The 24,169-nt window shown below is 42.4% G+C and overlaps 1 protein-coding gene across 5 annotated transcripts in view; it reads left to right on the forward strand.

Annotated features, from left to right (window-relative positions):
* The window catches only part of ANKRD6 (ankyrin repeat domain 6), a 221,140-nt gene that overhangs the window by 117,789 nt on the left and 79,182 nt on the right, over positions 1-24,169 (forward strand). For 2 of the 5 annotated variants that reach the window (XM_045499024.1, XM_045499028.1), the window contains exon 2: positions 13,996-14,260. In XM_045499024.1, the coding sequence (XP_045354980.1) occupies positions 14,141-14,260 (120 nt within the window). In that variant the 5' untranslated portion in view covers positions 13,996-14,140. Of the gene's footprint in view, positions 1-4,091; positions 4,171-5,150; positions 5,356-12,974; positions 14,261-24,169 lie in introns of those variants that run through there. The other 3 variants (XM_045499026.1, XM_045499025.1, XM_045499031.1) reach the window with 3 other exon arrangements.

Below are 24,169 nucleotides of genomic sequence, written 5' to 3' on the forward strand. Positions count from 1 at the left end.
TTGAAATCCTAATTCTCCTCCTCTACAGGGACATTTGATCCCAGCAAAGGTCTGTGCTGAAACCGAACACCGTGTCATGCTGTGTATTGAGTAAAAAGCGAAGGGACCAAGCTCTTCCTGGGGCAGCCCCTCGGAACTATAAAGAAGAAATGGAAGAATGATTAAATGTTGGAAAAGATTTGGAAATCTAATTCGAGAATTTAGCCTCTGGTTGACTTTATACATGTGCACAGACACAATTAATATTTCCTGAGTGCTTACTCTGTGCCAGGTGCTATATTAAGTGCTTGTCATCTACTCCACAGGTAATTCTTTCAGTTGCCTGATGAAGCCAGTAGCTACCATTATTATTCCCATTTTACAGATGAGGACATTAAGGCTCGAAAAAGTTATATAACCTGCCCAGAGTCATGAAGCACACTCTGTGGGTGGAGTGTTTAAATAACCTTCTGCCCTTACTTCTACCCACTCCTACCTCAGCCACTCTTAAAAGGGAATTGAGATGGGAAATCCATGTGTGTATAGTCTTCTGCAAACAGTGGTGTGGAAACAGTTGATGTCGTATCAGCATTTCCATCACACTGGATGTCTCCTTTTATAGGTGGTAGACACTATTACTATCAAATTACATCTAACCCGGCCATGCTTGCTGAAAGCTGCTGGTTGTGAAAGAGTATTGAAGAAAGTCATGTGGATAAGGGGAAATGGGAGGTGAGAAGGAGGAGTGAGATGCATCATAGTATTTATTCTAGTATCGGAGGGATATTATGTTAATACTTTACTGACAGTGCAATTGATTAAAATGGGATCACTCATGTGAAAACTGGGTCCAGCAGACTTAATAATTTCTGGAGGATCACATAGCAGACTGTGTGTGTGGCTGGGGGAGTTTGAATGGTCTCCCACAAGGGTCATGGGCTTGATGGCTGGGAGACCTCCTCCAGCCCTGAGAGAAGAAGGCCTCTGTCCTCTGAGGAACAAAGTAGAAGAAATAATGCTGAAATTAGAGTGGCAACATATTTTGATGTTTACTTCTGAGCAGATGCTCATGTTAATCTCAGACTTCCTTTTACCATAATTGAAATTGCGTCTGCAGGGTTGCCTAAGCAACTTTATCGTGTGTGTGTGTGTGTGTGTGTGTGTGTGTGTGTGTGCTGTTGTACAGAATTGGGAACTGAAAGTCTGGCATTGCTTTCTTTCAGTTCACTGGTGTTTCCTGTAGGTAGACTGCTGAGTACTCAATCTGAGTTGGCTGCCCGTTGGAGTGGTCCCAGTAAGGGTGGCTGTCCACCCTCCATGGCATGACACATTTCTCCTGTTGGCATCATGCCATTGTCAAGTGCTTCCCTACTGTACTATCCTTCCTGAAGAAATGAGTGAAGGACATTCTGTAAGAATATGCAGTCAGCAAACACTTAGCCCCTGGAACCTGATGATCTCTCGGATGGTAGTGAGGGGCCCCTTGGTTACAACAGCCATCACAAGTGTTGAAGCGACATAGTAGAACCCCTGGCTCTTTACCACAAAGTGTGGGTGAGTGACTTTGAAAAGGAAGCACAGCTTGTGATTCTAAGCGACCCAGACAGGTAATTGACAAAGAGTTATTGAACATCCATTATGTATAAGGCATTTGTATTAGTTTCCTGTGGCTGCTGTAACAAATCACCATAAACTCAATGGCTTAAAACAATAGGATGTTATTCTCTCATGTTCTGGAGGCCAGAAGTCTAAAATCAAGGTGTCAGTCAGCTGGACCGTACTCCCTCTGGGGATAATTCTTCCTTTTCTCATCTGTCCTCTGATGGCTCCAGGTAGCATGTGACCTTATCACTCTAATCTCTGCCTCTGGGGTCACATGGCCTTCTCTCCTGTCTTAAAACTCTCTCTGCTTCTCTTATAAGGATTCACGTCATTGCATTTCAGGCCCACCCAGATAATCCAGGATAACTGTCTCTTCTCAGGATCCTTAACATAATATATCTTTTGTCATATAATTTAGTACTCAGGCTCTGGGGATTAGGACAATGACGTATCTTTTTGGGTGCCACCATTGAACTCCAGCATTTAATGATTTATTTGGACACCTGGAAAAATAAGAGCATTGACTTGTTCATAGGAGTCTATGATCCAGTTGTATAAGCGTAAATATGTTTATTTGCTCAGCAAAGCATTTATTGTTTATATGCCATGCGCCAGGCTGTGTGCTTGCATTGGGTTTACAGAAAGGAGTGAGACATAGTCCCTGTGTCTGGAGAAGCTGAGTCTGAGAGCAAAGACCTTGTAAACAAGTGTAACCCTAAAGAATTTCAGTTTCATGTGGGCTAGTATTTGTAGGGACACAGTCAAAGAATCATAATCCAAAGACCAAAAGTAATTTAAAAAAATAGTCATCATTTACTTCTTGCTCTTACAAAATTAAAGGAAACCCAGTTCCTAAACTCCCAGTAACAATTTTCACATCCCCATCCCCACCTCCCCCACTCCCCCAAATTCTCTCACATTCCACAATGTTCAGAAGTCTATTATTGTTTACCACCACCCTCCAGAAACTCTTGTTCCATTCTCTGTCCTGCATGGCACTTCTTTCTTTCTCTCCCAGCTCTTTGTTGTACAGATTAGTTTGGCCTCCTTTGACAAGTCAACCTTCTCCTTTCCCTTCTCTGCTGTCTCTAATTCTGCATCCTAAAGTCCAGGAGCCTTTCTGGCTAGGCTAGGACATTCTCCTTAGAGAAGAGGAAGTGAACAGAGAGGCTTTTTAATCAGAAGGTAGGAAGAGAGGCCAAAAGTACTGACATCACACACTTGCAGTCCTGTTGGGTAAATATTTACAGTGAGGTTTAAACGTTACATTATTTTGTATTGGTCTCATTCAATGTTTGTAACAGCCCAATGGGTAAAAACTGTTATTCTTCCTATTTGGCCACAAGAGTACTCAGAACACCTTGAAAGCACCATCCTGCCGTTTTTGCTTACAATGTTTTTTAGATCTTTCCCACATCCCAGGTACCCTGAGGAAAGGAGCTTAGATTTATTAAATACATTGTCCAAAATAAGTGGCCAAGCCGGGATTTGAGCTCAGAGTACCTTGGATTTGGGCCTTGGGAGCCTGGATGATAGAGTAACATTGGAGGAATCTTCTGAGAGAAGGACACCTTGAATCAGGTTTGAAGGATAAGAAAGAGTTTGGAAAAGATCTAAAGAGTATTATAAGCAAAAATGGCAGGATGGTTCTTTTAAGGTGTTCTGAGTACACTTGTGGCCAAGCCAGAGTGCAGAGTGGGTGGGTGGGGTGTCAGCAGAGGAGGTGGTTGGAGAGAGAGGTAAGACCAGGTCATGTCTCACTGGACTTTGTTCTGGGGTAACGTGAGTCATGAGGGTTATAAGCAAAGAGGAAGCACTATCACAGTTGTTGTGAAAAGAGCATTCTGACAGCGATCACGTATATTAAGGTCAGGGAGGGAGTGGGCAGGACTTGAGACAAGGAGTGCGTGCAAACTTCTGTCCTGTGATTAACAGTCTCCATAACCCCTGAATGGTCTGGTCATAAGATGCTCTTTGTCCAGAGGCACAGAGGATGAGAGGTCCATAAACAAAGGCAAAATAACTGTACCAAAGACCTAGGTGCCACCACTTAGCAGACTATTGCTTGGCAGATGGGCACAGTGTTAATGACTCCTCCTGCAGTGCAGCTCATCTGTCTGTTTGCCATCTTTGCCATCTTGAAACAAACTAGAAGAGAAGTTTCTCATTACTCCCTTTCTTCTATCATTGACATATCAGAAAGGGGAACTTACATCTTAATGGCTCAGTGATCTTCTAAGGCCCAGTCCAAAGAGAGAGAATTTAACACTATGGGCTCAATGGCTCTATCTTTCCTGAGGGTCTAGTTTAATAAATCCCAACAACTATCCAGGCAGGTTATATTGATGTCTGCAAAGTTATCTTTTATTGAAGATGTACTGTGAGCCAAAGTACACTCACTGTCAGCATCCTGGACATTAGTCTGGCCTACTTTTCCCTTGTTAAAATCTCATCTGCATCAGCAGCTTCCATTTCACAAGCTGAAAACTACTTCACTTTTCTTATCCCAGTTTCCAAGTTTAGATGATCACAAGCAGAATTTCAAGAAACATCTTTAGCATCCAGTCAGAGACCACTGTGATAGTTCAGGTAAGAAATGTTTCATACTCAGAGAAAGACAAGTATCATATGACTTCACTCATATGAGGACTTTAAGATACAAAACAGATGAACCTAAGGGAAGGGAAGCAAAAATAATATGAAAACAGGGAGGGGGACAAAACAGAAGAGACTCATAAATATGGAGACCAAACAGAGGGCTACTGGAGGGGTTGGGGGAGGGGGGAGGGGCTAAGTGGGTAAGGGACACCAAGGAATCCACTCCTGAAATAATCGTTGCACTATATGCTAACTTGGATGTAAATTAAAAAAATAAATAAAAATTAAAAAAAAAATAAATGATGACATACTGAAAGCAGTGGCAATGCAACTAGAGAAGAGAGAACAGATCAAAGCACCTGTAAGCAGCAACCATATAGCCATGCTTATATTTACTGAGTGCTTTCTATATGCCAGGCATTGTATAGTGTGTGTAATAGCTCATTCAATCTTTGCAACAACCCAGTGAGGTAAGAACTGTTCTATTTTATGCATGAGAGAACAGGCTTAGGGTCATTAGAAACTTGCCCAAAGTAAGTGGCAGAGCTGAGATTTGAGCCCTGGCAATCTTGACCTCAAAACTCTCATTTTTAATCTCTGTGCATTACTGTCTCAAATCAGAAGGATTTGGTAATTTATGGAATGGGGAAGTGGGGGAAGGAGAATCAGGCATGGGAGGCATGTTCCAGTTTAGAGAAGTAGGCAGGTAGATGAAAGGTGGAGTCCTTCACCAAGATGGGGACACAGGAAGGGGAATGGGTGTGAAAGAAGGATGATGATTTGGTTGTGAACATGTTGATGGGGGACATCCAAGTAAAATGTCTGTTAAATGGTTGGGTGCTTAAAATATGGGGCTTCAGAGTAAGCGATTGAGGCTAAAGAAGTCTGTATCTAGGCAGCAGAGGAGCATGTGGGCAGCAGCAGCGGGGGGTGGGGAGGTGGGTAACTGAGATTTTTCCAGAGAAGAAAATGAGAAGATAAGGCAATCAGGGATAGAATCTCAGGGACTTGCAGCACTTAAGGGACCAGTGAAAGAAGAGCCCCTGAATGAGAAAAATAAATAATTTAAGGGATGGTGGGAGAATGAAGAGAGACTGGGTCACAGAAACCAAAGGAGAAGGGAAGTGTGATGAAGGAACGATAGCAGTGCCTAATACAACAGAGAAATCATATAAGGTAAGAACTGAAAGTCACCATTGCATTTGGCAATTAGGTCAATGTAAAATCAGCTGATGGGAATGCAAAATGTTATAGCTGTTTCGGAAGATAGTATAGCAGTTTCTTATAAAGCTAAACATTTCCTAGCATATGATTTAGCAGTGGTACTCCTTAGTATTTACCCAAATGAGATTTTTTTTTTAAAGTATAACACAGAAACCTGCACATGAATGTTTATAGCAGCTTTATTAATAATTGCTAAAACTTGGACGCAACCAAGATGTCCTTTAATAGGTGCATCGATGAACAAACTGACATATCTGTAGAATGGAATATTATTTAGTGATTAAAAATTGAGCTATCAAGCCATGAAAAGACATGGAGGAAACTTCAATGCATATTACCAAGTGAAAGAAGCCAACTGAAAAGGTTATAAACTGTGGGATTCCAACTATATGACATTCTGGGAAAAGGCAAAAACTATAGAGATAGTAATAAGTTTGGTGGTTGCCGGGAGTTGGGGGAAGGGAGGGATAAATAGGGGGAGCATTAGGCCAGTGAAACTATTCTGTTTGTTACTGTACCTCATTTTACATTTGTCCAAACCCATGCAACTATACAACACAAAGAACCCTAATGTAAACCATAGATTTATTTAATAGTAGTGTATCAATATTGACTCATCAATTGTAACATTTTCCACACGAATGCAAAATGTGTGGAAACTGGCAGGGGGTAGGGGCAGTAATGGGTGGAGGGCACATGGAAACTTTGTACTTTCTGCTAAGTTTTCTGTAAACCTAAACCTATTAACATAAAAAGAAAGGAGGAGAGAGGAAAGGAAGGAATTAAAGAAGAAATAAATGAAGAAAGAGAAAGAAAGCCATGTGCCTACAATCTTGAAAGTGTAGCATCAACCCATAATTATACTTAATCTAATTCTTGGAATTCTTGAATTCCAAGTTGAGTAAAAAATAACTAGTTTCTTTTCTGCTTACCAACTTCTAGGGCTCCCATCACAAATGCAACATACAAACGATGTCTTTGGCATGATATGAGATTTTTTTCACAGCCCAACTTTGCAACGTGATCTCTGGGTCATTGCCCATGTATTATAAGCCTCAGCTGCAACAGTCTCTTTGCGTGTCTTTCCCATTCATGATGTGCACTTGCAGACCACGCTGCCCGTTTTGCTCTTGCTGGTTTTTTCGGCCTATCTCCTCTACCCTTCTCTACCTAACAAAATCCTACATATCTTCCGTCACACATCCCAGACCTACCCTTTTCTGTGAGAACTTTGCTGTTCCCTTTCACCCATAGCACACTAAGCAAGAAAGAGTCCTCTCCTTGATTCTATAGTTCTTTGTGCCCACAGTCTTCAACATCAACAGTTTAGTGAGAATTGGGGGCAGAAAGAAGCCTGATCAAAGCGATTTAAGAAGTGGGAGGGAGAAATGTATGCATGGAAGGTAGACTAATGTGTGGGGATTGGTTTTATTATAATTTGATATTGCTTGTTTTGGTTTGTCTTTAGTATTTGTGGTTTTACCCAACAGGGGTTGAGGGTAGGGAGAAGAAAATTCCTGGAGGGGCTGTGGCGCTGTCCAGTCCTTGGGGTGCTGACAGACCTGTGTCACTGGGTCGGGTCTGTCTTGAGGCTGGTAATTCTTCTTCCAGCAGCTGTGGTCCTCTATTTTGGGGAGGGAGGGAGACAGGAGAAGGACTACATCTGTTTAGTTCTCTTGGAGGTTCAGGAGCCATAGCCTGCCTCATCTGTGGGGGAAGGAGAAAAAGGTTTGCTGACTTGGTGACACTTCTCTATTTCTCATGGGATCTACAGGCTCCTGAAGACCAGTTAATGACTAGGGAAAGCAATTAGTTATTAGTTTTTTCTGACATCCACATAACACACATTAAAGACGAGCTATGTTCCAGGAACCATGCCAGGCACTGGAATACAAGATAACCAAAACAGAATTCCTGTCCTCAAGGAGTTTAGTCTAAGTAGGAATATTGATCTTGAGTCCATGCCAGCAATTCCACCATGAGGGGGGGTGTCTTAGCTCAGGCTGCCATAACAAGATACAATAGATTGAGTGGCTTAAATAATAGAAATTTATTTTCTCACAGTTCTCGAGGCTGGAAGTTCAAGATCAAGGTCCAGGAGGGTTTGGGTTTTGGTGAGGACTTTCTTCTTGGCTTGCAGGTGGCCATTTTCTTGCTCTGTATTCACATGGCCTTTCTTCTGAGAATGGGGGTGGGGGGTGAGGTGGGTAGGAGTATGATGAGGGGGAGAATGAGGGAAAGAGAGGGAGAGAAAGACTTCTGTTGATGTCTCTCTTATAAGGACGCTAATCCTATCAGATCAGAGCCCCACCCTTAAGACCTCATTTTATCTTAATTACCTCCTAAAGGCCCTATTTCCAAATACAGTCACAGTGTGGGTTAGGCCTCAACATATGAATTTGGGGGGGACACAAATCAGCCCATAACGGAAGCTTATAGAAAACTGTAAGAGCACAGACACAGTCATGATTGCCTTATCTGGGGAAAGAAGGGACCGCAGAAAGCTCAGCAATGACTCCTGTTCTGGATTTTGAGCATGCAGATATCAGCATATGTGATTTCAGTAGCCCCAGCTTGGTGGCTCTGGTGATGTAGCAGTGCTGGGCAGTCAACAAGTAATTATTGTCCCATGTGAAAAGAAGAGGTCTCTACACCACAAGCTTTCTGACAGTCATAACTTCATTCAATGATATTTTTATGCCTATGGTACTATTTTTACATTTTGTAGCAGCTTTTCTTTATGGTAGAGTATGTCACAGGTTTCCTGATGTCACTCAGCTTTTTACTACAACAGCTTCCATATGCCTCCTGCAAAGGTGATTATTTCAAAGATTCAGTAAGTGTCAGAAGTACTGTACTTCAGGTAGCATACACGTTCCTTTGCAATAGTGAGGTATAGAAAATGAGTCATGGGCTTGCTCTGCGCCTGTTGTCCTGGTGTTTTGGAGATAGCATTTGTGGACACCAGGCTCTGTGAATGGCCAGTGCTGTACTGTTCTCATTGATAGTATTATGTTGAGGGTCCCTACCTGTGGAATACATATTCTCAGAAGAAGGAAATGTCCCAGAAGCTTTGAGAAAAGTAACCACTCCTTTCTTTATACTTCTGTCACATTCAGTTTACATTTCTTATCTGGCCTCTGGCCTTTGGGCCCTCGCTGAGACTCTTCAGGGCCGGTTTCTTTAACGTAGGGAGTCAGTCACATTAGTCTCTGTTCTAACCTGACTTGTCCCCCAGGGGTGATGGCAGTATCCAGCAGTCACCACCTCTGGATAAACTAGTACAATTGTTGTATGCTAAAAATAAGCTTGTCGTTCTATTGGCGCTTTGCCTCCCCAGCGGAATTCAGTCTCCCTGTAACGCACTGCCGTGAGTCTGGCTGTTCTGCCTTTGGTATAAACCAGAATCCCAGCCTGTTGCCCATAAGAGCTGCTACCCTCAAGGAGATGGGGGCAAGGTCTTGATCAGGGAGGGTTTACGTTGACATTAATTCTCCCATCTTCAGGACCAATAATTCTTGCTTTAGAAATAAGGAAAAAGTGGTGATGCGGCTCAAGTCAAAATGAAATTTGACTTTCTACTCTTCCTTTCTAGGACTGCTTCAGTTGGGGAGTTAGTTTTCTGTCGCTTCTACAAGTGGTCTGGAGGACACCCCTGTGATGTTTAGGACCACTGACAGCACTTGAACAGTTTTGCTCCCTGTCTTCTCCCTTCCCCCACCCCACAGAGACTCAGAGGAGCATTTGTGAGACAGATTCTGGACTTATAAACACTGAAACAGCTGCTCTCCCAGCCTCTTGTCTCCCGTGTGGCTGCAGTCACTGTGCTGGAACTCTCTGCCAAGGAGGGTGGACTGTTGTCACCAGAAAGGTGGTTCATTATAGATCTTGACCCCTCCTTCGTTCTCCCTCCTTTACAACATGCACATCCCTCTCTTCTCCTGGCATTACTGCTGGCAGAGTTCAGACTTCATTTCTCTCATTCAAAAGCATTCCTCCCATTTGTGAATTATTCCCTGACTCTTCGATAGGGCAGTGTTACAGGTCCTCTGCCGGCAGAAGGGAGCAGTCTGACAAAACCTGAAGCCCTAAGACTTTCAGAAGCTGTGACGAGCAGACTAGGAGGAAGCCACGACATTGTGAGCTGAATGGATGTCTTAATAAGCTTTCAGATGTGATTTGGCCAGAGTTGGCAGAGAGAGCTCGAGGGAAAAAGGCAAGTAAATGATTGCAGACCCACTGGGCGTGACAACCCTAGGAAGCTAATCATGTCTCCAGGAAATAATTGACAGCAATTACCCAGCAACAGAACACCATGTAGAATGGGGAGGACAGACCCCCGGATGTGAGTACGATCTCTCTTCACTACAGAGTTTTGAGCAGTGGGAGCAAAGCGAATTATTGTAACTGATGGTGCTCCCCTAACCACTGATTCTGGGTGCTTGTGGACTGTCTCTGGGTGGGGTATGCATATGCCTGGCTGGGACTTCTATTTGCAGGTCTCTTCTAAAATATGTTGCCTGTCAGGAAACTGAATGTAGTAGTTTGGGGATATTGGTACCGGGAGACTTCCTTGTAAATCCTCAAGAAAGCAGCAAAAGCAAACCTCATAGACCTTTTGCTATAAAAATAAAACAGATCGCATCACAGACCAAGCAGCTGTGTGGCCCTCTAGCATTCGTGATGAGACAAAAAAAGCATTTGCAAATTGGAATGCAGTGAAAATGGGGCGGTGGGCTAGGACAAAGCAGGGAAATCTTTCTTAGAAGCTAAATACCTTTCTGGATTCAGGATGCTCATTGAATATTTATGATCATGGATTTATTTCATTTCTGCTTAAAGAGCTGGCAGTATGTTTGCATTTAATGTTTTTCTCCAGAATGCTGTGAAAGTGAGCATTGTGACAAAGAAGGATGTGATTGATAGATATAGGGCAGAAGAAATTCCTCACTGCCAACAGTGGGAAGTGTCTTGAATGATAGCTGATCTACTTGGAAGAGGAGGCTCAGATTGAATGAGGGAATGGGGCTGCTACAGCCGAGGTACCCAACAGGTTGGCAGTGAAGTTTAACTCGTTGATTGCAGACTAGTTGCTACGTCTCTATTCCTCTACCCTCCCCACTCATTGGTGAAGGTCCTCTATCCTCCTTATTCCTCTCCCTCAACCCGCCTCTGCCTTCCTGATTTGTCAGTTCAGAGGTGTCAGATGAGAAACCCCTTCCTCCAAAAGGATGGAGGTACAGAGAGGAAACAGAAAAGAAGATTCAGCCACTTTGATTCTTTCCCACCCACCCTGTGTGTATATGCAACTGTAGGTGAATACTGGGCATCCTACCAGTGACGCTATTACTGGATTTCAATTGAGAATGAACTTGAGATGCCCAAGCACATAGGGATGATACTAACCACAGACTAGGAACTGGAAACCTGGGATTCTGTTCCTGACTTTGCAGACAGTTTTCTATGCAATTCTAGTTGGGGGTGGGGGGGCGGTGGGAGCGGTATCCAAAATCCTGTGAGCAACAAATCCCTGTGCCTCAAGCAGGCTGTGTATTGGCCATGGTGGAGGGGGTGGGATAGGGTGGGGAGTGGGGAGCATTTCATTCTTAAGTAGTTGTAACTGAAGAAAAAAAAAAGTCTGGACAATATTTCTCAACTGTAGTGTTTTTTTCTGTCTTAAAACAAAGTGAATAGTAATGTGTGTTAGACTTATAAAGGGCTGTTTACCAAAGGTAGTTATATAAACGAGGCTATCTCAGTAGCTTGCAACCATGGCAGTGGGTGTCTGAGAGCTGAATTTATTGTCTGGGACAGGAGGGGAGTGGCTGTCCATGTACTACAGGCCTGCTGACCCCTGCATCTGTTGCTGGGGAGACTGGCCAGTGCTGCTGGACTGGAGCTTGTGACCTCAGCTGGTGGGCTGCACTAGTTTGCAGCAAGGATGTCTCTATCTCCAGGAGCTAAGCTCTGAAATAAAATGAGTGAAATTTTAATAGTGTTTGTATGAATTGGGCCATTGTATTGAGACGCTCAGATGCTCACTGCAAGGAAAGTTTGGATACAGGGGAAGGTGGCAGTTCAGGCTGAGTGTGCAAAGACAACAAATGAGTAAATGAACAATGTGGTTGTGGAGGGAGAGCAGTTTGGAAGTCACGGCTAACATTGTAGCTTCCTGCCATTTGTGCCTGGAGTGTTCTCGCAATACTCCGGCAAACCCAGTATTGGGAAGCTCAGTATAATTGGTTTACAGATACCACAGATTACCTGAATAAAGAGAGAATGTATCCAACGTTTACAAAAACAACTTCTACACTGTAGAACAGTCTGGGAAACATAAAGCCTAACTAAACTAGTCTTTCAGTGGGACCCTGGGAATTTCCAGTGGATTTTCCAGCTCTGTTTCTCTGTTTTGAGTTGCAGCTTGATTCTTTCATTGGCTCATTCATTCAACCGAGATTCCTCATGCATCCCAGGGGTCTCTGACCATGGCTAAGAGAGGAGTCCTCTCTTTGGAGCATACCTTCTCCAGGTTTGTTGCATTTCCAATGAGCAGAGCAGGTGGATTTGAAGGTTCTTTCTTTCCTTGCTATTCTTTAACCACATTTTGGGCAACATACAGATGAAGTGAGAAAAGTTGATGATTAACAAGTTGGGGCAGGATGGATAATAATTACCGTTTTGAAGTTATTCACATTTTGGCCAATACTTTCACATAGTAAACTGCCATCTTTAATCCCACCATGGTCCTCTTTGTGTGTGTGTGTGTGTGTGTGTGTGTGTGTGTGTGTGTGTGTGTCTGTTTTATGTGTGATCATTTAACCCCAGCCTCTCAGAGCTGTTGGCAAAATGAATTGCCTGGAATGTCATGGTGAACAAGAGTTAGAGCAAGGCACATAGAGTCCAGATCTTTCCTAGTCGTCTCATGGCCAATTCCTTCATCTTAGAGGTTGAAAGGAGCATTGGGTTTGCCTGGAAGCAACTGTAAAAGATGTCTGTATCTTCCAGGCCTTCAAAATTAGAATGTGTGGTAGGGTCTGGGGTGAAGAGTGCAGTCCTTTTGGCACAGCATTTTCTTTGTATTTGCATGTATTGGAATATTTTTAAAATATTTATTTTGAGAGAGAGAGTGCATGAGCAGGAGAGAGGTACAGAGGGAGGGAGGGAGGGAGGGAGAGAGGGGGAGAGAGAGAGAGAGAGAGAGAGAGAGAGAGAGAGAATCGCAAGCAGGCTCCACACTGAGAGTGGAGCCTGATGCAGGGCTTGATCTCAGGACCATAAGATCACAATCTGAGCCTGTATCGAGTCGAGGCTCAACTGACTAAGCTACCCAGGTGCCCCATAGGTATTTTTAATAAGTATGTTTCAAAACACAAAGAAGCTTTCACTTACTTGCTGTCCTAGCAGGAGTGGATTCAATTCTTTTTTTTTTTTTTTTAAGTTTATTTATTTTGAGAGAGAGACAGAGCATGCACACACATGGGGGAGGGGCAGAGAGAGAGAGGGAGAGAGAGAATCTGACAGCACAGAGCCAGATGTGAGGCTTGAACTCACAAATCATGAGATCACGACCTGAGTCCAAACTAACAGTCGGATACTTAATCGACTGAACCACCCAGGCACCCTGAGTGGGTTCAATTCTTGAAAGCATTCCTTCCAAAGAACACTTTACTTTGGATAAATTACCAATGGCTTTGGTTTGCTCTAATGGTGGCCCAGGGCTCCTGGGAGAAGTTGGTCTTTAAAATTGTGTTCATTTGTCATTTGGTGGAAAGAAGAGTTTAATTTTACTGCAGTTGCTACTACCTCTAGACCACTGCTCTGACTGGGGTTTTGCGTCCTGTAGGTGGTTTCAGTAGGCCTTTTATTTCTTGTTAAGCATGGAAGCAACAAAACCAGGCCCTCCTGATGCGGTTGGTAGTATGCACTGTCAGGGTTTCTACCATCTGCGTTGTTCCCAAGGTGGGTTGTTCCGGCAGTAACTGGAACTGGGCGATGGCCCGGGCCTGTGCCCAGTTCTTGGTCTGTCCCAGAACTCAGGAAGCTGCACTGTTCCCAGTGAGACAAGGATGAAGCAAAAAACCTGCAGTAAATGCTGGCGGAACACCCAAGGGTTTAACCCACCCCTGAGGGTCTCTGTGGGGGGTGGTCCGTGGGCATCTTCACCTGCCAAGGGAATCAGCATGTCGGCTGTGGTGGACCCACAAAACACGGCCAGAAGGCCCTTCGTCATCATGCGCAGTACAGTTACCTGCCAAAGGCAGGCCTGGAACCAGGTGATGTTGATGGGGTTATATCAGGCCTCTGCTACCCGGGATGGAAGGACAGAGCAGACCTCACAGCTTTGGCCATAGTCCTCTGGAGAATGTCCCTGAAGGAGGAAGAAGGGAGGGAGGTTGGCACATCTGCTGCCTTCTACTCGCAAGTTCAGGGGCTTGGTGTGCAGAGTATGTGCTTCCTGCTCGTCCTATCTTTACTCAGCTTCTGTCCCCTGCAGTGAGCGATCAGCAGATGCCCTAAAATCAGAGAGAGGAGGTGTGTGGCCTGTCCTGTGTGCTGAGCGGTGCTGATGGCAACTTTGTTTGTAATCCCTAGGTCCCGAAGATGGCATAGTAATACAGGCACCTTCTGATGATCGGGAGCGTCTTTACCCGTGGGTGCCTGCCCGGGCCAGTGGCATCGTGTTGAGCTGAAGGAACTTGTCTACTGCTTTCCTGAAAACCTTTTTTTCTCCTAATTCATGAGCCAGCAGGATGCGGTCGCTGCACTTTCTGAACGCCTTCTCATAGCTGCGTACAAAGGCCAAGCAGAGAATGTGGTTCAGCTCATCAACAAGGGCGCCAAGGTAGCAGTTACCAAGGTAACAAGAAAAAAAAAACTAACACTTTAACCATTCCCTGGGAAAAAGCCTACCTCTTAATAACCATTGTCTGTACAACTTTTGTGTTGGTTCGAAGCTTTCATGGAACTAGCTTTTTCTTTTTTCCAGTGGTGGCAGTTTGGGAAGCAGGAAGGAGGATTAAAATGCTTTCAATGCTATCTTTCAAGTGGAGTGACTTATTATTTTTTTTTTTATGTTTATTTATTCTGGAGAAAGAGAGAGAGAGAGGCAGAGTGAGAGTGGGGGAGGAGCAGAGAGAGAGAGGGAGACACAGAATCTGAAGCAGCTCCAAGCTCTGAGATGTCAGCACAGAGTCTGATGTGAGGCTCGAACTCACAGACCGTGAGATCATGACCTGAGCCGAAGTCAGATGCTTAACCAGCTGAGCCATCCAGGTGGCCCTGGAGTGACTTGTAATTAGCATTTGACAGTCTTTTAAATCACAGTATGGCCTTTTCTCACCTACTTCTTTAGCTAAATGGACAAGAGGTGTCTCTGGAGAAGTTGGGGGGCATAAAAAGTTATTGGAAAAAATGTACAGTAATCTCATTATTGTACAGGGACAGGGCAGCCCATCGGCTGTGCAGAACCTCACTGTTCCCATCTGTACAGTAACAGACTTGGGCCAGATGATGGCCACCATCTCTTTGGGCTTTCATTTCATATGGGTCAGGAAACAGATAATTCCATGGTAGATGAGAAAACATACTGGCTAAAGGGCGATATTGTAGCAAAAGTGGGGAAAGTCAGGCTGCATAGTTAGGTGACAAGTTAAAATATATAGATGAAATAATGCTGATGGAAGACACTTATTGAGCACTTAGTATTGCTCTAGGGACTTTATAGTCCTCTAGAAGAGGTTCTTTTTTTCATCCCCACTGTAGAGATGTAGAGAGCCTGAGGCACAGAGAGTTACTTGCTCAGGGTCTGTTCTTCAGCTGTTGGGTGGCAGAATTGCTACTTGTACCTACAGAGTCTGGCTCCAAAGCCCACCCTCCAGGCCACCCCACATAGCTGTGGAGAGAAGCGAAGCTTAATTTTCAAATGCTAATGTCTGACCACCTGTGGCACAGATTGGCCAGCACGCATTTTCAGTTACTCACATGCGGTCTCTGCATTTTATGATTCTGACGTGTGCTTTTTTGGCCCCACCAAGCAGTTAATTCCGACACTGTCTACCTGGAGGTGGCATCAGGCCTCACAGGTTAAGGGCTCAGTCCCACAAGACTGCATTTCCCCCCACTCCACTTCAGATGCCAGCCGCCAAGTCCAGGTTGTCACCTGTGCTTCTGACCAACACAGAATCAAGGGTTCCCACAATCCCCCGATCCCCTGCGTTTGACTGATCTGCTAGAGCAGCTCACAGAACTCAGGAAGACATTTTGCTTACCAAATTACTAGTTCATTGTGAAAGGTTGTAACTGAGGACCAGCCAGATAGAAGAGATACATAAGGCAAGGTATGAGGAAAAGGCTACAGAGCTTCCATGCGCTCTGAGTGCACCACCCTACCGGAACTTCCATGTCTTCCCCAGCCCAGAAGTTTTCTGACTTGTCTTGGATTTTTATGGAGGCTTCATGGCTGATTGCTCATTGACATTCAACCTCCAGCCTCACCCCTCTCCCTGGAGGTCAGGGGATGGGACTGAAAATGTGACCATCTAATTATGGTTGGTTGCCCTGGCAACCAGCAGCATCCTTAGGGCTTTCTATAAGTTCCCTCATTAATATAAATTCAGGTGTGGTTGAAAGGGGCTTATTATGAAGAACACATCAGTTTCACTTTTTTGTCTCTGGAGCTATTTCAGGAATGAGGACAAAGACCAGCTACTGTAAAAAAAAGATGTTCCTGTTGTTCTTATCACTTAGGAAATTCCAAGGATTTGGGGAGCTGTGAGCCAGGAACGGACACTAAAACCAAATATATATTCATTATAAACAATATCACGATGCTTGTCTCTGACAAAATATTGGGCTATGCAGAGGTCACCTATTGGCCTAACAATGCCCTGCACATAAATGGTGATAAGCTTGTATGGAACTGACGGTGAAGGGAGCCATAGCTCAGGCTTTGGTGTGATTCGCCCAGAGCTCTTCAGGGTCTGGGCAATCACAACTGCGAGAAGGTGCATGAACTCTGTAGTTAGGGTGCATGCTCACATATTTTCACTTAGCTATGTTTGCTAATTGTGCCACTTGCTTGACTTCTTAGAGCATCAGTTTCCTTACTGTAAAAGACTTAATGATCCCATCTTTTCAGGATTGTTATAATAACAAATTATTGATAAACATTTAGCTCATAGTCTGAAAGTTTTCTTTTTCTTTCTAATGTGAACTTTCTTTCTTGAGGGAGAGAATGCATGTGCAAGCAGGGGAGGGGCAGAAGGAGAGGGAGAGAGAGAATCTTAAGCAGGCTCCACCCTCAGCGCGGAGCCTGACATGGAGCTCGATCTCACAACTGTGAGATCATGACCTCAGCTGAAATCAAGAATCGGATACTTAACCAACTGACCTTCCAGGTGCCCTGAAAGTTTTCTTTTTAAAACAGACTTCATCACTTGCTTTTTTTAAAAACAGGTTTATTGAGGTATAACTTACATGTCATAAAATTCACCCATTTAAAGTATACAATTCAGTGATTTTTGATGTATTTACAGAGTTGTGCAATAATCACCGTGTTTTAATTTTAGAACATTTCCATCATCCCAGTAAGAAACTTTCTACTCATTAGCTGTCATTCCCCATTCCCACCCCCAGCTCCTGGCAACCATTAATCTACTTTCTGTCTCTATGTATCTGTTTTCTAGAGGTGCCTGGGTGGCTCAGTGGGTTAAGCGTCTGACTCTCGGTTTTGGCTCAGGTCATGATCGCGTGGTTTCATGGGTTTGAACCCTGCATCAGGCTGTGCAGTGATGGTGCAGAGCCTGCTTCGGATTCTCTCTCATCCTCTTTCTCTCTGCCCCTCCCCTACTCATGCTTTCTCTGTCTCTCTCAAAATAAATAAATAAACCTAAAAAAATTTAAATATTTGTTTTCTGGACATTTCCCATAAATGGAATCATACAGTATGTAGCCTTTTGTGTCTGACTTTTTTCACTTAGCATAATGTTTTCAGAGTCGATCTATGTTATAGCCTACATCAGTATGTCATTCTCTTTTATTGCAGAATAATATCTCATTGTATGGATACGCCACATTTTGTTTACCTAGTCATCAGTTGGTGGATGTTTTGGGTTGTTTCCAGCTTGGAACTATTATGAATAATGCTGCTGTGAATGCCGGTGTATGGTTTTTGTGTGGACGTGTTTTCATTTCTCTTTAGTAAATACCCAGGAGTGGAATTGATGGAATAAACGATAAATCTGTGCTTAGCATTTTAAGGAACTGCCAAACTATTTTTCAGGGTGGTTGTACCATTTTACATTCCCATCGCAGTGTTTAAGGGTTCCAGTTTCTCCGTATCCTTGCCAATGCTTGTTGTTGCCTTTTTTATTTTTTTACATCATTTGTTCTTTAATAGTTCTCTTTTTCAAAGTAATGCAGGCACATAGGAAGTTTAAAAGTATAAGTTCAAATACTGTTGGAAGGCATTTAACAGAAAGAGCTGTCTCCTGCCCACCCCTCAACTCTGCTCCCCAAAAGAACAAACTCTCAGATCTCTTAGCTGTTTTCCTGCTGGCATTGATCTCCATATTTCTATAATGAATATGCATATACTGCTAAGTTGATTAATCAGCTTAATTTTTCATTTAAAAATGTTTAGACAAAGTACAACATCCATTCATGATAAAAACCCTCAATAAAGTAGGTTTAGAGGGAACAAACTTCATCGTAATAAAGGCCATTTATGAAAAACTTACAGTGAAAATCATCCTTAATGGGGAATAAGTGAGAGGTTTTCCCCTAAGGTCAGGAACAAGATTAGGATGCCCACTTTTATTCCACATAGTACTGGAAGTCCTAGCCACAGCAGTCAGACAAGGGGGGAAATAGGCCTCGGGGTAGGTAAGGAAGAAGTAAAACTTTCACTCTTTGCAGATGACATGATACTCTCTATAGAAAACCTTTAGTGTTTAGTCCCCCAAAGAACTGCTAGAATTGATAAATTCAATAAGGTTGCAGGATACAAAATCAATCTACAGAAATCTGTTTCATTTCTTTTTTTTTAAGTTTATTTATTTATTGTGAGAGAGGGAGGGAGGGGCAGAGAGAGAGGGTGAGAGAGAATCCTAGGCAGGTTCCATGCTGTCAGTGTGGAGCGTGACACAGGGCTCAATCTCACGAACGGTCACAACCTGAGCCGAAATCAAGAGTTGCTTACTTAACTGACTGAGCCACTCAGGTGCCCCTATTTCATTTCTGTACACCAATAATGAAGCAGCAGAAAGAGAAATTAAGAAAACAATCTGATTTACAATTGTACCAAAAATAATAAAATACCTAGGAATAAACCTAACCAAAAGAGGTGAAAGACCTGTACTCTGAAAACTATTAAACACTGATGAAAGAAATTGAAGGCTACACAAAGAAATGGAAACACATTCATGCTCATGGATTGGAAGAAAAAATATTGTTAAAATGCCCATACTACCAAAAGCAATGTACACATTCAATGCAATCCTTATCAAAATACCAACAGCATTTTTCACAGAACTAGAATAAACAATCCTAAAATGTGTATGGGACCACAAAAGATCCCAAATAGCTGCTATAGCAATCTTGAAAAAGAAAAGCAAAGCCAGAGGCATCACAATTCCAGACTTCAAATTATATTACAAAGCTGCGGTAATCAAAACAGTATGGTACCAGCACAAAAATATACACATAGACCAATGGAACAGAATAGAAATCCAGAAATAAATCCAAAATTATATGGTCAATTAATCTTCAACAAAGAAGGGAAGATATGCAATGGGAAAAAGTCTCTTCAACAAATGGTGCTGGGAAAACTGGACAGCTACATGCAAAAGAATGAAATCATTTTCTTACCATACACAAAAATAAATTCAACATGGATTAAAGACCTAAATGTGAGACCTGAAAGTATAAAAATCCTAGATAAGACTGCAAGCAGTAACTTCTCTGACATTGGCCATAGCAACTTCTTTCTAGATATGTCTCCTGGGGCAAGGGAAACAAGCAAAAATAAACTATTGGGACTACATCAAAAGAGCCTGCTTGTAATTCTCTCTCCCTCTCTCTCTGCTCCTGTTGCTCTTGTGCTTTCGTGCTCACTCTCTCTCTCTCTCAAACTAAATAAATAAACTTTAAAAAGTTTTTAAATAAAGTTAAAATTAAAAAAAGAAAAACACTAATTAAAAGGGATACATTCACCCCTATGTTTATAGCAGTATTATTTCCCATAACCAAGATATGGAAGCAGCCCAAGTATCCATTGATAGGTGAATGGATAAAGAAGGTGTTTTATATATTCTGGAACAGAATATTATTCAGCCATAAAAAAGAACTAAATCTTGCCATTTGTGACAACATGGATGGAGCTAGAGAGTATTCTGCTAAGTGAAACAAGTCAGTCAGAGAAGGAGAAATACCATATGATTTCACTCATGTGGAATTAATGAAACAATTCAAACAAGCAAAGTGAAAGAGAGAGAGACAGAGAGAGAGACAGAGAGAGAGAGAGAAACCAAGAAACAGACTCTTAATTATAGAGTGCAAACCAATGGTTACCAGAGGGAAGGGGTTGGGAGATGGGTTAAATAAGTGATAGGGATTACTTGTTGGGTGCTGTATGGAAGTGCCGAATCACTATCTCATACACCTGAAACTAATATCGCACTGAATGTTAACTAACTGGAATTAGAATAAAAACAAATAAAAGCAGTTTAGGTATTACTTTAATTTTTATGTTACACCTACACATAAAGTGTCAAATATTTTTACTATGTTCGTCTTCCATTTCTGAGTCTCCATAGGCAACTACATGCAAGTCTTTTGGTAGTTTCTTTTAGTGTTTACATTTGTAAATGATGTCCTGACATTGCTTGATTTTGATTTTTCCATTTTAGGCGTCATCTGCTGACTTAATATAAAAACCGATGCTTTAAGGTATAGCTTTCTTCCTCTACCCTGCTCTCAGATACAGTTTCTACCTTCATAATATAGTTGTGTCATTACTTAGGTGACATCAGCATTTGGTCTTTACATTAATTTAACAAGTTTATTTATAGCTGAGCCATGTAGTATGTAGTATCATTATGTTTCCTGTTTTTTTTTTTTTTTTGGTAGTAATTTCCTTACTATGATGTTAATAATTATCCCATGTTTGTTCCCTTGGTTTTGTGTGTACATATAACAAGTCATCCCCAAACTCTTCCCCAGTTCCTGATCTTCTCTCTGGATGTTCAGATGTGTTAGATAAATCTCTCCACTGAGTCTCTTTGCAGAGATGTTCTCTGGAGACCCCTCCCCTATTTTAGTCTGGACTGGTGGCCCTTCAGGCCTTCTGACAGATATCACTCTTCACTATTATCCTAGGGATTCCGCTTACCATATTTATATATGTTGATTTGGTTTTGGACCTCAGTGTCTTTTTCTTTCTTGGTTTACTCCCTTGGTTTGATGTGGTACACCCCCTAGTACAGCACTGTCCAACAGAATTTTCTATGATAGTGAAATGTTCTGTATTTGTGCTGTTCTATGTCTGTCTATATTTAGGTTAGCAACACATGGCTATTGAGTACCTAGAATGTGGCTAGTGTGGCTTAATTTCAAATTTAATTTTAATTAAAATTTGAATGCCACATGTGACTGTTGGCTACTGTGTTGAATAACACAGCACTTATGTCTTCTTGAGAATGAATGCATGGGAGAGATCGATCAACTTTATTTTTTTTTAATGTTTATTTATTTATTTTGAGAGAGAGCATGTGTGTGTGCACATGCACGAGGAGGCAAGGAGCAGAGAGAGAGGGGGAGAGAATCCCAAGCAGACTTCACACTCAGCACAGAGCCTGACACAGGGCTTGATCTCATGGCTGTGAGAACATGACCTGAGCTGAAATCAAGAGTCAGATGCTCAATTGACTGAGCCACCCAGGCACCCCAAGATTGATCAGTGTTAGACATAATCTATTGCCCCTTGCTCTTCCACACTGTCTCGATCTTGTTATATCACAGTTTTTGAGCAGATTCGTGATTACTGTGATTATGTAATTGCTGTTCATTGGTGAGCCAAGAGTTGTACTATAGTTAATTACATTTCCATTTTTATATAACTTGCTGTTTTTCCTGGACTTGATAATTGCCTTGATTTTTTTATTTGTTTAGTTTTATTCAGACTTATAATTAAGTCTTCCCTCTATCCTCCAGCAATTCTGTAAAACGGTTCTTAGTACAATTTTCCATGATTAATCCCATCGTGTACTTATCAGTTTTATTCTTTCCCTTGAGATAGATATCCCTTCTGGAGTCATCCATCTCTCCATTCCAGTTTGATCTGGGTTTCTCTCTAGTTCTACTTGAACAGAGTCATCCTGAGAATTCCATTCACCTCTCCCCTGTGTTAGATCCCATTTGCCACAACCCACATCACCCTCCTTTTGGTGGTGCATGGTCACTGGTAACTTCTGAAGAAAGGGAACAGGAAGATAAATGTTTTGAGAGTCTGCATGTCTGAAAATATATCTTTATTCTAATCACTTAAGTGACAGTTTGGTATAAAATCTAGGCCGAGAATTGTTTTGCCTCAGAACCTTGAGGGCAATATTTTATTGTCTTTGAGCTCACAGTTTGCCTGGGAAACTCAGTTTATAGATTCTTCCTTGCAAGACCTCTTTCAAGGCCTTATGCACCCACTCTGCCCCTGTAAGGTCTACTCATTCAGAATCTGGCTCAGGGATTGCACTCAGAGAAGTATCCTGCATGGAACTCTGTCTCTTTTCAACTGATGAAATGCTACCCCTTCACTCTGTGTCTCTAATAATTGGATACTTCTGTATCTGTGACTACTCCGAACCCCCCACCAGACTATCACTCTGACCTGGGTCTGAGTTTATCTCCCACATTTCTGTGTGTTTTGCATAGAAGAAAAGCAATGGATTTGGAATCCAAAGACCTTGGTACAGGCTCCACTGCTTATTAACTACTTGTTAATGTGGCCAGGGTTTCTTGACTTCTGTATTATAGACATTTTGGGTCACACGGTTCTTTGTTGAGGGAATTGGCCCTATGCATGGTAGAATGTTTGGCAGCATCTCTGGCTTCTTCTTCTTCTTCTTTTTTAATTATTTTTTCTATGAATTTTATTTATTTTTTCTTTAATATGTAATTTATTGGCAAATTGGTTTCCATACAACACCCAGTGCTCATCCCAATAGGTGCCCTCCTCAATGCCCACCACCCACTTTCCTCTCCCTCCCATCCCCCTCAACCCTCAATTTATTCTCAGTTTTTAAAAGTCTCTTATGGTTTGCCTCCTTCCCTCTCTCTAACTTTTTTTTTCCCTTCCCCTCCCCCATGGTCTTCTGTTAAGTTTCTCAGGATCCACAGAAGAGTGAAAACATATGGTATCTGTCTTTCTCTGTATGACTTACTTCACTTAGCATAACACTCTCCAGCGCCATCCACGTTGCTACAAAAGGCTATATTTCCTTCTTTCTTTCTCATTGCCAAGTAGTATTCCATTGTATATATAAACCACAACTTCTTTATCCATTCATGAGTTGATGGACATTTAGGCTCTTTCCATAATTTGGCTATTGTTGAAACTGCTGCTATAAACATTGGGGTACAAGTGCCCCTATGCATCAGCACTCCTGTATCCCTTGGGTAAATTCCTAGCTATTTATTGGGTCATAGGATAGATCTATGTTTAATTTTTTGAGGAACCTCCACACTGTTTTCCAAAGCGGCTGTACCAGTTTGCATTCCCACCAACAGTGCAAGAGGATTCCCGTTTCTCCACATCCTCGCCAACATCTATAGTCTCCTGATTTGTTCATTTTAGCCACTCTGACTGGCATGAGGTGATATCTCAGTATGGTTTTAATTTGTATTTCCCTGATGAGGAGCGATGTTGAGCATCTTTTCATGTGCCTGTTGGCCATCCGGATGTCTTCTTTAGAGAAGTGTCTATTCATGTTTTCTGCCCACTTCTTCACTGGCTTATTTGTTTTTCGGGTGTGGAGTTTGGTGAGTTCTTTATAGATTTTGGATACTTGCCTTTTGTCCAATATGTCATTTGCAAATATCTTCTCCCATTCCATCAGTTACCTTTTAGTTTTGTTGATTGTTTCCTTTGCAGTGCAGAAGCTTTTTATCTTCATGAGGTCCCAATAGTTCATTTTTGCTTTTAATTCCCTTGCCTTTGGAGATGTGTTGAGTAAGAAATTGCTGCGGCTGAGGTCAGAGAGGTTTTTTCCTGCTTTCTCCTCTAGGGTTTTGATGGTTTCCTGTCTCCCATTTAGGTCCTTCATCCATTTTGAATTTATGGTGTAAGAAAGTGGTCTAGTTTCATTCTTCTGCATGTTGCTGTCCAGTTCTCCCAGCACCATTTGTTAAAGAGACTGTGATTTTTCCATTGGATATTCTTTCCTGCTTTGTCAAAGATTAGTTGGCCATACATCTGTGGGTCCAATTCTGGAGTGTCTATTCTATTCCGTTGGTCTATGTGTCTGTTTTTGTGCCAATGCCATGCTGTCTTGATGATGACAGCTTTGTAGTAGAGGCCAAAGTCTGGGATTGTGATGCCTCCTGCTTTGGTCTTCTTCTTCAAAATTCCTTTGGCTATTTGGCGTTTTTTGTGGCTCCATACAAATTTTAGGATTGCTTGTTCTAGCTTCGAGAAGAATGCTGGTGCAATTTTGATTGGGATTGCATTGAATGTGTAGATTGCTTTGGGTAGTATTGACATTTTAACAATATTTAT

This window comes from Leopardus geoffroyi, chromosome B2, assembly GCF_018350155.1.
Source record: "Leopardus geoffroyi isolate Oge1 chromosome B2, O.geoffroyi_Oge1_pat1.0, whole genome shotgun sequence".
NCBI classification, from domain to species: Eukaryota; Metazoa; Chordata; class Mammalia; order Carnivora; family Felidae; genus Leopardus; species Leopardus geoffroyi.